This window comes from Aplysia californica, unplaced genomic scaffold (genome assembly GCF_000002075.1).
Source record: "Aplysia californica isolate F4 #8 unplaced genomic scaffold, AplCal3.0 scaffold00898, whole genome shotgun sequence".
Taxonomy (NCBI): domain Eukaryota; kingdom Metazoa; phylum Mollusca; class Gastropoda; order Aplysiida; family Aplysiidae; genus Aplysia; species Aplysia californica.
This window is the reverse complement of record NW_004798168.1, coordinates 160,932-177,795: the sequence shown is the minus strand read 5'-3', so window position 1 is coordinate 177,795 and position 16,864 is coordinate 160,932. Positions and strand designations below refer to the sequence as shown.

The 16,864-nt window shown below is 40.0% G+C and overlaps 1 protein-coding gene across 1 annotated transcript in view; it reads left to right on the top strand.

Moving 5' to 3' along the window:
* Positions 1-9,757, top strand: part of LOC101860208 (elongation factor G, mitochondrial) — a 33,119-nt gene extending 23,362 nt beyond the window's left edge. The window contains exons 12-20 of the mRNA XM_005110481.3: positions 321-422; positions 870-1,064; positions 1,801-1,883; positions 3,361-3,430; positions 4,225-4,317; positions 5,774-5,849; positions 6,402-6,470; positions 7,217-7,377; positions 7,947-9,757. Coding sequence (XP_005110538.1) covers positions 321-422; positions 870-1,064; positions 1,801-1,883; positions 3,361-3,430; positions 4,225-4,317; positions 5,774-5,849; positions 6,402-6,470; positions 7,217-7,377; positions 7,947-8,126 — 1,029 coding nt within the window. The 3' untranslated portion in view covers positions 8,127-9,757. The remainder of the gene's footprint in view (positions 1-320; positions 423-869; positions 1,065-1,800; positions 1,884-3,360; positions 3,431-4,224; positions 4,318-5,773; positions 5,850-6,401; positions 6,471-7,216; positions 7,378-7,946) is intronic.
* The last annotated feature ends 7,107 nt before the right edge of the window (positions 9,758-16,864 follow it).

The window sequence follows — 16,864 nt, the reverse complement described above, 5'->3', positions numbered from 1 at the left end:
CCTCCTCCCCCTTTTTCTTGCTTCCTTCTAATCTGTTGATGTTCCTCCCCTTCTTTTATTTCCTGTCCTCCTCTATTTTCTGTCCTCCTCTCTTTCTCTTTCCTGTCCTCCACCTTAACCTTTCGTGTTCTCTGCCTCTTTTTCTCTCACCCCCCCAACCACCCTTCCTTTTTAAAAATTGTGTCTGTTGCCTCTCATTTTGTTTTATTTCATGTCTTCTTCCTCCTACTCTTACTTCTGTTCCTTCTACCCTTCCTCCTCCTCATCGTCCCCTCCTCCTCCTCACTCATCAAGTGTACCTCTCCTCCCTCTGTGGCCAGGATGTGCTGGAGGTATATGCTGGAGACATCTGCGCTCTCTTTGGTATTGATTGCTCCAGCGGCGACACTTTTGTCACCAAAGGCAACATGCATCTCTCCATGGTAAGACGACATTGGCCGCACCATTTTCATGCCATTAATACATTTATAGGTGGATCGTGGGGATATGGATATGAATAATCGGAGTTGCCATTTCTTTCTTGTTCATGTTCTTTTATGAGCTGGTCAGGGGGATACAAAAAGTTGAAGTTATCATTTTTCTTTCTTGTTAATGTTTTTTATGATCAGTCAAGGGACAGAAATAGATGGAGTAGCCATTTCTTTCTTTTTAATTATTTGCATGATCAAGTAGAAGGGACAATGATAGGTTGAGGAATTAAAAAAAAATTTGCTTTGCCTTTTCTTTCTCGTTCATTGTTTTTGGTGGTTTTTATTTTTTTTTTCCATACTTTGCTCTTGGAAGGAAAACAAACAGGTGTTATTTGTTTTTTGGTTGTTTAATTTAAGTTTTAAAAAGTTGCCCAATAGAACAGTTTTGTGTCTCCCCAGGAATCCATGTACATTGCTGACCCGGTCATCTCAATGTCCATCAAGCCTGTGAAGAAAAGTGACGTGGACAACTTCTCCAAAGGCATTGCTCGGTTCACCAAAGAGGACCCGACGTTCCGCGTGCACTGGGACGATGAGAGTAAAGAGACCATAGCCTCAGGCATGGGGGAGCTGCACCTTGACATCTATGCCCAGGTGCGCGTGTGTGTGTGTGTTTATGTGTGTGTCTGTGTGTTTATGTGTGTGTGTGTGTGTTTATGTGTGTGTCTGTGTGTTTATGTGTGTGTGTGTGTGTTTATGTGTGAGTGTGTGTGTGTTTATGTGTGTGTATATGTGTGTTTATTTGTGTGAGTTTGTGTGTGTGTGTGTTCATGTCTGTGTATGTTTATGTGTGGGTGTGTTTATTTGTATGTGTGTGTGTGTGTGTGTGTGTGTTTATATTATTTGTATGAGTGTATGTGTGGGTGTATGTGTGTGTGAATAATAGTAATAATAGCATTTGTGTTGGGCAAAGTCCTGCTTAACAGCAAGCTCCAGACGCTTAACAATCTATATTAACCCAGCAGACCTGATAGCATTCTGTAACAATCTTAACTTCCTGAGAAGCATATAGTACAAGCTGCCATTTTGCAGGCGCTAAAAGACGAACATGCTGACAAGATCTTTTGCCGTCTATGGCTGGGTGCCACAGTTTGTTCATGGGATGAATGTGCCTCAATCATGTCTTTTTCAAAGACACCGGAGGTCTGCGTTCATGAGGCTGTTGATTTATCTAGTGAGGGTTGTAAACTCTTTGGATGAAGACTGTAAACTATTGTGATAAAGATTGTAAACTGGTAAGATGTTGACTGTAAACTCTTGTGATGAAGATATAAGCTTGTAAACTCTTGTGTGATTTTACTTGTGGTTTCTACTTTTTTAAAATCTGCAGCGGTTGGAGAGGGAATTCAATTCCAAGTGTGTCCTAGGCAAGCCCAAAGTGGCCTTCAGAGAGAGCCTTGTGTCCCCGTGCGAGTGAGTACTAACATACAGATGGAGATTCCTGATAGATCGAGTCTTTTGTCATTAGAGATTTCTCTGCCAAATCTAGCAGTTTAACTAACCATTTATCATTATATACATGTAAATATCTATCTACCCAGGTAGCTGCCAGTCCCCCTCCCCCTTTTTTTTCTCTCTGCCCTCTACCTCTCTTCTTCCTTCCTTCCTCCTGCAGTGACAGAGATATTGATTATATGGAAAAGTAAAGGTAGAATTTAATAGCCCACATTCTAAGCTTTCATTTGGTATAAATTCTGTGGTTATGGTGTGATTATTTTTTAAATTGTGATCTAAGAAGTAAGACTTTTCAGTTGGCCTTTTAATGTATATATGTGTTTGTGTGTCTTTTTTTTTTAAATTTTGAGTTTTATGTAGTGTAAGGGTTTTGTTGCCTTAAGTTTTTTTTATAACGTAAACTGTAAAATGTATATTGTCAAAGTACACCATCTGTGTGGTACTCCAACAAAATTGTCTAATTTGTGCGAGCAGATGGTTTGAGGGTGCCACTTGTAGGTCATTCTCTTCTTTTTCCGCTTTTCTCTGTGAATCTCTGTCAATCTCTGTCATCTTGCTTTTCCCCAGATCTAAGGGCATGTTATTGTGTCCATGTGCCCTGAACTCTAAAGTCAGAGTAAGATGTGTGATACACAGTAAGAGTCATGTAGTTGTCATGTTCTAAGTGCCGTGAGTGGGTGGTTGGCCAGTGATCTGGTGTGGTTTACTTCCTCTTTCCTATCAAACATCTATCGTTCTTATCTCCCTCCTTTTTTGTGTTTGTTACTCTCTTGTAAGATCTCTAATTTTCTATGGGTGGTTGGCGGGTGTTCTGTTGTGGTTTGCGTCTTTTTTCTTCTATCAAGCATCTATCGTCTTTATCTCCCCTTCTTCTTTTTTCTGTTTGTTACTCTCTTTTAGTGGGTGGTTGGCGGGTGCTCTGGTGTGGTTTGCTTCTTCTTTCCTATCAAACATCTATTGTCCTTATCTCCCCTTCTTCTTTTTTATGTTTGTTACTCTCTTTTAACACCTCTAATCGTCTGGCGCTCATATGACCTTATGCAGTTGCGAGCGCCGTAAAACTTCTACTAAAAGTAAAAGTTTAAAAAAGTACTCTCTTTTAATTCCTCTAATCTTTGGCACATATATGACCATATTGTGTTGCAAGTGCCGCAAAACACTTACTAAAACATCTAATTTTCAGAACTTATATGACGTTGCTGTGTTTCAAGTGTCCGTAAAACTTTTCTCTCTCTCCTGTCCTTTTCAACTCCCGGTGGAGAATAGGCCATCAACAACATTACTCCAGCGAAGCCTGTCCTGAACATCCTTTTCTATCTGTTTCCATGATGTGCCCGCTTTTTCAATTTCCGCTTGGCCTCCATGTCGTCTTTGGTCTTCCCCTGTAAAACTTTTACTGAAACTAAACTAAGTGCTGTGACCATGTTTGTCCCAGGTTTGACTACCTTCACAAGAAACAGACAGGGGGGCAAGGCCAGTACGCCAGAGTCATCGGAGTTGTGGAAGTGAGTCATGAGTCGGTCATGTCATAAGTTTTTAGACGAGAAAAAAAAAAGAACAAATCATGTCGTGATACAATAGTTCTACTTTGCTGACAGGATTCCACAACTGTGGGCGGTCATGATATTTATGATATCCATTGTGACTGTCTTCCATTTCGTTGTCAATGCCCTCCCTTGTCCATATCTTCATGGTCAAAATAGAGTTCTCTCATGTCAGTTTTGTTGTTTTGAGGGATCCTATGTAAAAAAACTGTGTGTGCTTAGGTATGTTCACCTTATGAAAGTGGAAATACCTCAATAATCAGATTTTCAGTAAGTACTAAAAACAATACCCTGCTCTATCGAGGATATGAAACAAGCAACAGGCTTTTAAAAAAAAATCGCCAGCCAATATCCAGAGACTTGAAATCAGTGACTTAAACAGTGGTGTTATGTCCATGATGATATGGTGTAAATAAAGCATGTCGTCAAGCTGTTAAAATGTTTTAAGCCCATGAAACAACTTTTTCAGGAGAGAGAAAAAATTGTTTCATTCTTTTATGTACATTATGTAGGCCTACTTTTCTTGCTTTTTTCCCAACAACGATTAGAATTTGAATTTTGGAAAAATATTTCTTGAGCACTTGCACTACAGATTAAGAAACTTTAATAAAAGGAAAAAACAAAATTATGAGTTTAGTACATTTTGGCCAGCAATAGGCTCTGTGGCTTAGACTTGTTTGTTTTTTTCAAGATTCTTTTTGAACAAATAAGAATATGTTGCTGTTTGTCTCCTACCCTACCCCCACCCTCCCTAGCCTTTGCCTGTAGAGGAGAACACCAAGCTGGAGTTCAGCAACGAGACAGTCGGTACCAACGTGCCCAGACAGTTTGTGCCTGCCATCAAAGCTGTGAGTGACCAGAGCTGGCTGGCCTCTCTTTATCAGTTCAGACCCTCATGATTAGATTGCCTCTCTTCTTTAGTTCAGCTATTTATGATTTGATTTTCTCTCTTCTTTAGTTCAGATATAATCATGATTAAATTGTCTCTCTTCTTTAGTTCAGCTGTTCATGATTAAATTGCTTCCCTTTATGAGTTCAGGAAATCAGGATTAGAATGTCTCCCTTCTTTAGTGGCCTGTTCATGATTGTCTCCCTGTATGAGTTCAGATGCTCATAATGTGATTGTCTCCTTTCCTTAGTTTTGATGTTCATGATAAATTTAATTGCCACCCAATTTGAGTTGAGGCTTTGATGATATTATTGTCTCTATTGTCAGTTTAAATATCCATAACATGTCGCCCTTTAATTAAAAAAAATATATATTTCTTTTGTTCAAATATCCTAGACTTGCTTGTCTTTCTTTTAAGTAATACAGTAGAACACGCTGCAGCGAGACCGTACCTGAATCCCCTTTTTTTTCTATGTAAACTCAATTACCTTTGCTCGGGTTTAACGGGGCACGGAAGGGCCCGAGTTTGGATACACGGAAGAGACCGAGCGAGCTCTAGCTGGGGGGAAGTGGGTTGGGGGGGGGGGGTGTTGTAGGCAAGCTCCGAATAGGCAGTCAGCGGTGCAGCATTGTGATTGACCCGTCCAGTGAGAGTGAGGTGGGGCAGGCGGCAGAGAGAGATGGTGCGGAGAGACGCGTTACGTGAGAGACTCCAAAAGGGATGTGCCATAGCTTAGACGTTCAGTATGAGAGCGTATAGGCCATAGCCCTAGGCCAAAAAATAAAAGAAGAGGAGAGCTTGTAGTGTGGGATTCCTGATTCATTGAATTGCGATCGTTGATGCTCATAGGCATACGCACACATCCACTTCACCAGTTCTACAGTAGGCCTACCAGTACGATAGACAGCACTAGCATCGAGACTGAGGAAAAGATGGCTTCCAACAAAGACAAAAGGAAATGCTTCTCACTCGAATTAAAGGCTGAGATACTCAAGAAGCTGACAAGAAAAGGAAGACTAAAGCGCATATTTTATTGATATGGAAGGGAGGGCAAAAAATTTTTTCAGCAATTTCCCGTTTGCATTCCAAAAGCGGGAACTTCTCTACTGCTGAATTTTTCTTCTGGAACGGAATGTCCTGCTGTAGCCGTGTTCTACTGTATTCAGAATTTGTTTGTCAGTGTGTGAAAAATTGTTCCGCCTTCCTGTCCCTTCTTTTCCCTTTTTTCTCCCTTTTACTTTACTCTTCCTGCCAAGTCAAGTTACCGTTCTTGGTAAGAACTTATTTGTGTCTTGCGGCGAGGTATCCCATACCTACACAAACTCACAGTTTGTTGTTTATTGGTGTCAAATTCTGTGATTTAATAGGGTATATATATTATGTCAAATTCTATCTTTCACTGTTGTCTTAACAGGGTTTTACGAAGGCATGTCTGAAAGGAGGTCTCTCTGGTCACAAAGTGACTGGACTGAAATACAGGCTGGTCGATGGTGAGGGGTTTGTTTGTTGTTATAGAAGTTATTTTTATATGTCTTTTTTTTTCTTTCTTTTTTAATCCTCTTTGCATGATGATATGTGAGGTATCGTGGTGAAATCAGACGCTCGTCAAAATTATAGTGAAATCGAAGAAAATGGCATTTTTCCACTGGTTCCACAGTTTTTATTGAATTTTGGTTTTTGGCTAAACATCTTTTATGGCCATTTAAAAATACGTTTGTTGGTGGATTTTACTGAAAAATGTTAATTAAAGGGACAAAAATTATATATTTTCAAATTCAAGGAATCTCAAGCTATGACTTTGACGGCGATTTTCTCTCTAAATTTACCTCTGAAGCCAGGTAACTCCACATTTCCGTTAATCGCAAATAGAGAGCCCCGGCATAGTGGGTCTACCCCCCTCGGATGTAAAGAGGTAAAGCTGAGTTCTTTTATAGTTAAGCAAAACAATGTGTCTTTGTTAAGAGTGCAAATACTGGTAAAGAAGAAGCATGATCTTGCAGGCTAATTGTTTGCTTTTCTTTTTGCTCTGTTTGTTTCCTAAGGTGCCAATCATGCCGTCGACTCGAGTGACCTGGCTTTCCAGCTAGCCAGTGAGATGAGTATGAGAGATGGTGAGTAACTCACTCAGGTTTTGTCATGGGACAGTCTTGCAAAAAGATGTACAGTGTGACAAAGCTGAGTCTTTTAGTAGTAAAACCTTGTGCAGTAGAACCCACTTTTAGACCGAAATCTGCAGGACTGTCGGATTTCCTTTGGTTTAGCCGGATTTTCAGTTTAGAGAAGTTGCTCAAATTTTTTTTTTTAAGTTGGGGATTTTAATTTCTTTCGGTTTTCTGTTGTTTTTGAATTTACGATATTTGGTTGGACTCCACTGTATGTCAAGTGTACAAAGGGCAGTTAATGAAAGCTGTGAGCAGAAATAAAAACAAAAAAAACCCCTAAAATAAACTGGGGCTCATCATCAAAAAGATGTACCGTAGTGTTGTGTCTTCTAGTACTACAACTCTTAACACGGGTGGTTGGAGAGAACCGCTAGTGGGTCTTCCTTTTGTTTTTGTATTTTTACTATTTATTTTTTTGTAACGGTGGGTCTGTCTTGCTTTTTCCAGCACTAAATGACCATTCCTCTGTCAATGGGTTCTCCTTACTCAAACTGAAGTCAACCAAGCAGCTTTCAATATTTTCTGTAACTTATCACAAAAATTCCCTCTCATCTCACCCCTTCACTTTCCTTCCGTTCTCCCCCTCCTCCATCCTTCCCCCCTCCCCATCCCCCATACTCCCTCCCCATCCCCCATACTCCCTCCCCACCCCTATCCCTCCCCATCCCCCATACTCCCTGCCCACATGCGTCCAGTTTTTGACATGGGTCAGTGGCAGATTTTGGAGCCTGTGATGACAGTTGAGATCAACGCTCCAGAGGAGTACAGGGACCAGGTGTTGGAGAACATCACCAAACGGTCGGCCATTATACAGGGCACAGACAGTGTGGAAGGACACTTCACCGTCTTCTGTGAGGTCAGTGTTGGTAATTGGGCAGTGCGAAGGGACATTTGAATGATTTCTGTGAGGTTAGTGTTGGTGGTAGAACAGTGCGAAGGGACATTTCAATGATTTCTGTGAGGTTAGTGTCGGTAATTGGGCAGTGCGAAGGGACATTTCAATGATTTCTGTGAGGCAGGCGTTGGTGGTAGAACAGTGCAAAGCGACATTTCAATGATTTCTGTGAAGTAAGTATTGATTCTTAATGGTTAAAGAGGAGACAGTTTTAAGAAACTTTTCATTGGTTTAGGAGTTTAGTATTGGTGGTTGTGATGACCATTTTTCAAGATTTATCACCTTGTTCTATGCTGAAAGTGTTGATGGTTGGAAGATGAATACTATTTTAAGAGACTTTTGACCAAGCTCTGTGATGTGAATGTTGCTTGTTTTGAGGGAAGTTAATTTTTAGAGACATTTCATCATCTTTGTAAGTGATAGATGAGAAAAAGAAAGTGAAATTAAAAAGAAAGAAAGGAAAAAAAAAGGAAAAACTAATCAGAACAAAGCAGAAAATAAAAGTGTTTTTGAAATACCATTTTCTCCAGGCACCTCTGAACGAGATGTTTGGCTATGCGACAGAGCTTCGATCGCTTACGCAGGGCAAGGGAGAGTTCACGATGGAGTACAGTCGCTACTGCCCAGCCCTACCAGAGACACAGGAAAAGCTGATACAGGAGTACCAGGAGGCCCTCGAGGCTCAGCACCAGAAGAAGAAGAAGAATTGATGAGAGATTGAATATTAGACACCCCCCCCCCCCCCCCCCCCCCGCAGCCCACCCCCACTTTGAAGAAGAAAAAATGATGAAAGTTTGAGTGCAAGACACCTCCCCCCCCCACCTCAAAACTGCCTGAAGTGTTTGAGACAGAGTGAAATTTGGTCCCAGTGGAGTCAGTATTTAAAGTTTTGGTTGAACGATGGCTGTGTTTTTGACAAATGGTTTTAATGGGGATGAGTGAGTTTTAGTTTGTGTTTGTGTGTGTGTGTGTGCGTGTCTGTGGCAGTAAATGAATGAGCTTATGTATGTGCATGTTTATGTATTTGGGGTGAGTGGAATGTAACTGTGGGAATGAGTGAACAAGCTAGTGAGAGAGTGAGTGGATATGCATTTGTGAGTGTGATTGCACGTATGTGGAAATAAGTTGGTGTGTGTCTGTCTTCTGTGGGTGTCTTTGCTGCTGTGCGTTTATGTGATTTATTTATAAAAGAAATAAATTTATGTATTTTTGTAGGGTGAACAAATTTCTAGCATTTTCTCTTGTCCTGATTAAAACAATATTTCTACATTTTCTTTTGATTCAAAATTTCTCACAGCAACTGTTTCATAATTCGTTCATCTCCGATTTTGAAAAAGAAAGAAAAAGAAAAGAGAACACTTTCTATTGCCTGAAGAGAAATTTGATTGACAAAAATTTATAGATATACATTTGAGGCAAAATATGAAATAAATAATAAGCGATACAGTAAAGAAAAGTAACATCTACATCTATTGAAATACCTGAATATTGTCACTGATTTCGATCTGATGCTTTTTCCTTTCTTTACAAATTCTTCCTAACTTTGGTTGTTGTTATCGCTGAAGTATACACTTCTCACAGAAATGTGATTGTCATTTCATTATCTGGGAACAGTCAAGATATTTCTGACCATATATGCCTTCCTTGTCATGTTCTTGTTTATTTAAATAATTACACGTTCTTCTCAGGTTCCTTCTCGACTTCACTGATATGTGTTCTTTTCGTATGGTAGAATTTTGAGACAAGCACATAACAATGCTTTAATGCTCGGGCAATGTCGCCATTTCTTTTTAAACATTAATGAACAGGTGGAAAAAGCTCTTGAGGTTTTTAAGAAATAGACAAGACGTAAAAGTTTGCCCACAGTACTTTACTACTATTTACTGTAAAGTGCATGCTGATTCCTTATTCTGATTAGGGACCATCAACAACTGTGATGTAGCGGCTAGGCATTTCACCATTGCATGCTGAAGACCTGAGTTTAAAAGCCATGTAGACGTTTCTCTCCCAGCCCTGTTGGCCCTTACAGTAAGTGTTGAAACCCACTTTGTAAATTATGATCTAAATTGTGTGGATGGAGGTGTAAAACATCTACCTGCATTATTGAAGATTGAAATTGGCTGTAGTTATAGAACGAACAAGAAAACTGTAACCTCTTTCAGTTACATGTTTAGAGCATTACACCTTAGATCATGTTTGAATGAAAGTGTGCTTATTGGTTTTTTATGGAGACAAGAAGAACTCAGGAGTGCCAGTGTGCTTGGCTGAGTTGAGTGCGGAGAGGAAAAAGAATTCATTGGTCACACTGTGATTGATTAAAAATTGTTTTACTTCAAAATAACATGATGATTTTGCTTGGATTTGTTCAGCTTCCGCTTATAATACAATAATAATAAGGAACTGAGTAACAGGAGGCACAACTTCTCTATTGTATTGTAAGGTATCATTCCCACCTCATCATTGTTTTGGGCTCGGGGTTGTGTCTTTATTCTATGTTTGCAACTCATATTAGGTTCATGAATCAGAAATGCTCAGGAGTGAAGAAAGAATCCCGTAAGCTGCTAACACCGATGAGTGGAAGTGAAGCTTTAAAATACTCATAATGTTATTGACTGTAGCAGGAGCCGCAAGTCATTTTTAATCCTTATTTCATCTATTTTGCATATGAAATCTTTTCCTCTGCATATGCATTGGTCATCGTCAGACAAATGATAGGTGAACTAGTGTAGCATGCACAAATATCTAATGTACTTTCAGGTTCTGAACTTTTTCTAATACATGCACATGTATATTCTTAATATTTAAAACACGTAATGAGGAAACTCAAATATAGCAAAACGATTTAGACAGTGAGTGATGTATGAAAATGTCAAGAAACCGATCGACACTTTCTCTCTGTGGTCATTTCTTTCAAAGACAGTTTGGGCGGGTATGGTTCTTGTCTCTCTTTTGGATGTACCTGGCTCAATTTTCTTTTTTAATATAAGTGTTTCCCCACCACCGTCAACACAATTGAGATCATTTAGGAGGCGGGCTTCCAGTTCTGCTTGTAAGGGCCCACTGGGGTTTAGAGAGGGATATATCCCAGCAGAAAGACTGGGATACTCTATAAAAATTTTCTATCCTCTCGTGAATTGAACTCGGGTCTGTGGGTAGTTGGCGGGTGCTCTGATGTGGTTTGCTCCTTCTTTGCTATAAAAAAAATCTATTGTCACTATCTCCCCTCCTTCTTTTTTGTGTTTGTTACTCTCTTGTAACACCTCTAAACTTCGGCACTTATACTTATATGACCTTATTGTGCTGCAAGTGCCGTAAAATTCTTACTAAAAAAGCTAAAAGAACTTGGGTCTCCAGCATGCGACAGTGAAGCCGCTAACCGCTACACCTCAGACTGGTGTTTTTGGTTCGAATCCGATTTGTTCATGCAGTCATGGTGAATAACTTAGTGTGTTTTCTCAGATCTGTCCAAAACCCAGAGTAGGTTGAATGATTGAATGAAATCCTACAATACTTCATGATTTGTATCCTGTTATAAGATAATAAGATATCATGTGAGTCCAAATGATAAAATTAATACTTCTCAAAATCACCCAAATAATTTGCGCTGTCGTTTTTCCTCCCCCATAGTATTCGTTTACATGATATTTTTTATGAGGGATTTTATGAGTTACAATATGAAGAGTCCACAGGAAAAATGGGAATAGTCACAAACTGAAAATCGTGAAGGTATCGATTTTGAACACTTGTTGACTCATAACTGTATTCTGTTCAACTGTTGGTTGATTATTGTTGTTTGATTTCCTATTCAACAAACATTACAATAAACTACCAATCAAGCAAAAATATGAAGTTATGACTCCACAAGCTTTTAAAATTGACACCCTCTCATTTTCCAGTTTATGACTATGCCCGTTTTTTCCAGTGGACTACTCATTAGGTCAACATAAGACTATGTAACCATCATTATTGTGTAGGCCCACTCAAGATTTCTAATATGTGTACTTCAACTTAAGATGGGTGTCTCGCTTCTACCTTCTGAGATACTGCAGTCTAATCGACTTATGACTTGCTTTGTCACGTGAGGTGGAGAAAAGATTGTCTACTGCCCTTAAGGACAGGCAGAGGAGCGGGTGGTTGGCAGGTACTCTGGTGTGGTTTGCTCTTTCTTTACTGTCAAACATCATGCGTTCTGTTCTCCACTCCTTCTTTTTGTGTTTGTTACTAATGTTACTCTCCTGTAACACCTCTAAATCTTCGGCCCTCATATGATCGTATCGTGTTGCAAATTCCGTAAAACTTTTATTAAAACAAACAAACAAAAAACCAACTGAACAGGCGGAAGCGAGCTCAGAAGAAGGGGGGGGGGGGGGAAGGGAAAAAAGGAGGGGGGGGGGGCGATGGTAAGAGGAAAAGTACAAGAAAATGAGAAGCAACAGAATGAAAACGAGGAAAAGAGCAAGGAAAAGAGGTGAAAAGAAAATTTCTAACCTTAAAAAGAGCTTTAAACGTGTGTTTGTTTGACCAGTTCCGCATTACGACAACCGGTTGTGTCAATGTGAGTGAGCAGAAACCATCCGCACCAACACAACACAACTGTGTCTCGACGCTGTGCAATCAATTTCTCGTCAAGTTTTGGGCATGTGGACTTATTGGTGTCATCTTAAGTTTAAGCTTGGTCATGTGTCTAATTTCGATGGAAAAAAATATACCCACATTATTATAAATGTTCCTTGAATAGAACTTTAGAGATATTTGTGATTTACGGAGATGGGGTCGTCTGGTTTCAGAAGTAAAATCAGAGAGAAAGTGGCCACCACAGTTTGGTGACTTCCATTAAGTTCCATTGCTCGAGAGTCCTTGGAAACATAATTTTTGTGCGATTTTCATAAAAAATCCACCCAGAAACTTGTTTTCAAAAGGACAAAAAAGATGTTGAGCCAAAAAAAAAGAAAAAGGAAAGAAAAGAAAATTCGAAAAACAGTTGCCCAAAGCCTTGAATAAGTAAAGGTGGTTTCTTTGATTTCATTATTTTGACGAGCGCCTGATTTCACCACACTGCCTCACAATTAATAATGACTGCATTGATAGAGCGCGTTATATTCAAGCTCAACTTTGCGCTTTAGGGGCACAAATATTACATTTATTTGTCGTGCTTTCTTATTTTCAAAGTCCACAATGGGGGGCTCTCGTGGCCTAGAGGTTAAGGTGTTGGCCTCTCATTCAAAGGTCCCGGGTTCGAATCCGGGTAGCGACCGAAACATTTTCTTCTCTAAAATTGTCTCCTTTCACCTCCTTTCCTGCTCTCTAGCAATATTCTGTCGTCTGCTTTCGTCTCTTCTTTCTGCCCCCACCCCCTCACCTCCTTTGCCCCCTCCTCTGGACTCCTGACTCTTTCTGCTGCCTTTTTACTGCTACTCCTTGACTCCTTCTTACACACAGCTGTCTTTCTGCCACACCCCTGATCTTCTGGTAGGAAAGATCTACACCTAGCCTTCTCAGACAAGGGCGAAAAATCTCGAAGGGCCCGTGTGCAAGTTGCGCATGTTAAAGATCCCTTGGTGGTCTAAAATCGATAAGAGTAAGAGTAGGCTTCGGCCGCCACCCGGGCAAAATTCGAAATTTCCTACCAACTAAAAAGTATTAGGTGTGTCTCGCGCGCTCATACGACCTTATGCAGTTGCGAGAGCTGTAAAACACTTACCCCCCAAAAAAATTAAAAAAGTAGTCCACAATTTATCAACAACAACAAAACTATCAACCCCCCCCCCCACCCCGAAACCTCCCAAAAACCTGTTGGCCAACTGTTTTGCAGTAGTACAGCACTGGGTTTTGGGTCGCCTCAGAACTACATGTATTTTGTCCGAAGTGCCTTTTTATTCAGGTACACTTTGGACAAAATAGTTCTGAGGCGATGGTATTCGAACTACGAGAAGACATATTTAAAAGAAGCGTAAATAACGTGCTCGGAAACGAGAGAGATAAACAAGATTCAGATCATCGTCGTTTTATTCGTCAAATCTGAAGCGCTCGAGTGAGACGTGATATCCAGCTATCAGTCCTTTGAGGGCTTGAGTTCGCCCTGTCATGGAATGATCATTTAGAAGAGAGAGAGAGAGAGAAAGAGAGCATGCACCTTCACCAAGATGAGAACTAAATATCCCAGCATGCATCTCCTTACACATCCATACTGGGAACCAGGAAGAACAACCACAGCAGTAGCAACAACAACAACAACAACAACAACAACAACAATAGGGCCTAACAAAACACAACAATAATAACAAGAATTACGAGAGCAGCATGGTATGACAAGAGGAAAAAACGTTACTAATAATAACGAAGACAATGTTTGAGAGTGATGGAAGATAATAATATGCCAAACATCAGATGAAAGAAACGAAACAACACGTCATTCGAGACTGGTAACATCAACAGTAGTAAGAACGGAATGCTAGAAGTGGTTCTTTAAAAATAAATTAGGCTCTACAAATGGACAATTTATAGTATTGTTTCTGACACCCCTGAGTTCTCCTTGGACCATAGTTACTTTGGCAATGATTGTCACTGCGTCGTTTGAATTAATTAGAAATGGTTGGCATGGTCTGCATTTGAAGTTGGGTTGTTTTGTTCGTTTGGGTTTGTTTTTTGTTTGGTTTGTTGTTGTTTTTTTCGAATAATTATGGAAGAAGAATTCCACCAAAACCAAACATTTGCTTTTGTGTTCGCCTTGATTGTTTCACTATATAATCATAGCAGAAGTTTTTCTGAAACACAATGGTTTCTCTACGCCATTATCCTATTATTTTGATTTTATGAACAACAATGCATAATACTGTAACCATCCTAACATTTATGGTGTACGACTTTACGTAAGATTTCTAAAACCGATACTTTGGGTAGATGTCTTGCTTCTGCATTTTGAGGTACCGTTGTCCTATCGACCTGCTTACTTTGTCACGTTATCACCAACCCCAGGCCTTTATACACAACAGTGCTCTATGTAATATAATGGCATCAATTCGAGGGAAATAAAAGCACGATCTCGCGGTGTCTCGTTTCTCCTCGACTTATACGTCTCCGCAAATCGCTGTGAGAAAGAACAACAACCGGAAACCTCGTTTTATAAGAAAAGTGGGGATTTTAGAACTCAAAGAGTCAACTTGGCAAGTCTAACGATTATGTGCTATAAATGTGCAACGTTCCCCGGACCCAGAACTCGATTTTATGTTTTCGAGTTCGTATTTACAAAACGCGCATTTATTTGAAAACAAACCTTCGTTCTTTCCCTGTATACCCCGGCAATAGAACTGCTGCTGTTGTATCGTTTAACTTTCCTTCCTTGTTGCAGTGTATATTTGCCCCTCTATTTTTTCCCATAAAACAAAATTAGAATATATTATGTTTCCCCTTTCAAAAGCTAATCCGATGTTGTAAAGTGAATTGACGACAGACGAGTACATCGAAACCCAACGTATGACGTCACCGCCGGGTCCCCAGTCAGGCACGTCACTGTGGCGTCACTCGAAACCACATTGTCACCAGAACTGCGATGCGCCGCTTTTCTGTTAGTCTGCAGCTATCGTCCGAAAATAGAAACCAACCTTTGTCCTGAAAGTGATCAGAAAGAGAGAATACATGTAATTAAACTGTCCAAATAAATTGGACATTCCCATTTTTTCATAGAAAAACGGGGAATGAAAAAATACAGAAAAAAGACGCCAATACTACTGTTTTTAAAATCCTTGCATTATCATCACCATCATCATTAATACTTGTAATAGTAGTAGTAGTCGTAATCGTAGTCATAATTGTTACACAGTCGTCGTCGCAGTAGTAGTAGTAGTAGTAGTAGTAGTAGTAGTAGTAGTAGTAGTAGTAGTAGCAATAACACTAACAGCAGCTGCAGCAACAGCAGCAGCAGCAGCAGCAGCAGCAGTAGTAGTAGTAGTAGTAGTAGTAGTAGTAGTAGTATTGACCGCCTATTTTAAAAAAAGGTCAATCTACATTTTCAGAGCACCTTTGAGATTTTAAAAGTCCAAGTGACTTTTCAAGTGCATTATTGTCAGATTTACTTTTATCTGCATATAATTTGGATCTTATTGAGAGTATTAAAGTATAATTCAATTTCTATGTATACCTGCATGTGTTTTTACAGTTCTGTACAGCTGGGACAATAAAGTATTATCTTATCCTAAGTAACTTTTTTTCTTTTCTTTCGAAATGGTAGCCTCATATCTAACGGAACTTCTTCCACGGACGAAGGCCGAATCACCTCCTTACTTGAGGTGGACAAAATTAGCGCACTAAATGACCAGTTCTACACCCCGGGGCGGTGCTACTGACTGAAGTGTCATTAGGCCATTCCCAAAGGGGGAGGGGGCATTAGCATCTCGAATTCTTATGCACAGTAGAATTGTATTTGTAAATGGGCTGATTCATCAATGTCATGCTCATAACAGTGCCTGAACTGCAACAGGGAACAGTTGCTTTTTCTTTCCTAATCCTTACTATCGTCATTTTTTCCTCTACTACTTTTGTATGTTTGTCACATTCTTGTGACCGGGTATTTCCAGGGTTCCTTGATAGTCGAAGCAGACTTTGTGCTGTGTTGAAGCTAGAGAGGTGAGCAGAGTAAGTCTAATTCCTTGTAAGTACTTCTCTGTTGACATCCACCCTTTGGCGCTTTTAACCTTATGCAGTTGCGAGTGCTGTAAAACCTCTACTAAAACTTTTTAAAAAAGAAAGTTCTATCCAGCGTCTGTCATGTGGTGCTGCGGTTAGGCGTTTCCCCGTCGACCGCAGAAGACCCGAGTTTGATTCCCACCTGGAGATAACTTTTATAGAGATTCTCGGTCTTTCCGCAGATACTTTGTACATGTATCCCTCTCAGCCTTGATGAACTTTTTGGCAATCAAGGCTGAAGCCCACCTTCGAAATGGTTTCATTTGTGTTGATGGGTACGCAACATACCCACATCTATTTTTTTTTTCTAAAAGATAATAAAAGAAATAATTTTAACAAAAATTAAATAAAGCAGTCTCTTTCAATATTTAGATTTTGTAAGGTAAACTTAATGATGTTTTTCGGGGTTGGACCCATATCAGAAGCATGGCAAGATCGCAGTACTCAGTAAAAGTCGCTAATGTTGTGGCAGTGATTTCCTGTTCTTAACTATTTCACACCTGGGTAACCCTCCCCCCTCCCCTTTCCCCCCGCTTTTTTCCACTTCTTTTCGCTGTGAAACGGTCGGTCGCTGTAAGATATATCTACATACGTTTACTGGCATGCGTTTGGGAGCGTGCGCGTGCTTTTTTGTGTCTATGTGTGTATGTGTTTGTTTGTGTGTGTGTGTGCGTGTGTTGTGTGTGTGTGTGTGTGTGTGTGTATGTATGTGTGTGAGAGTGTCTGTGTGTGTGCATTTGTATGAGTGTAGAGTGCACGTATGTTT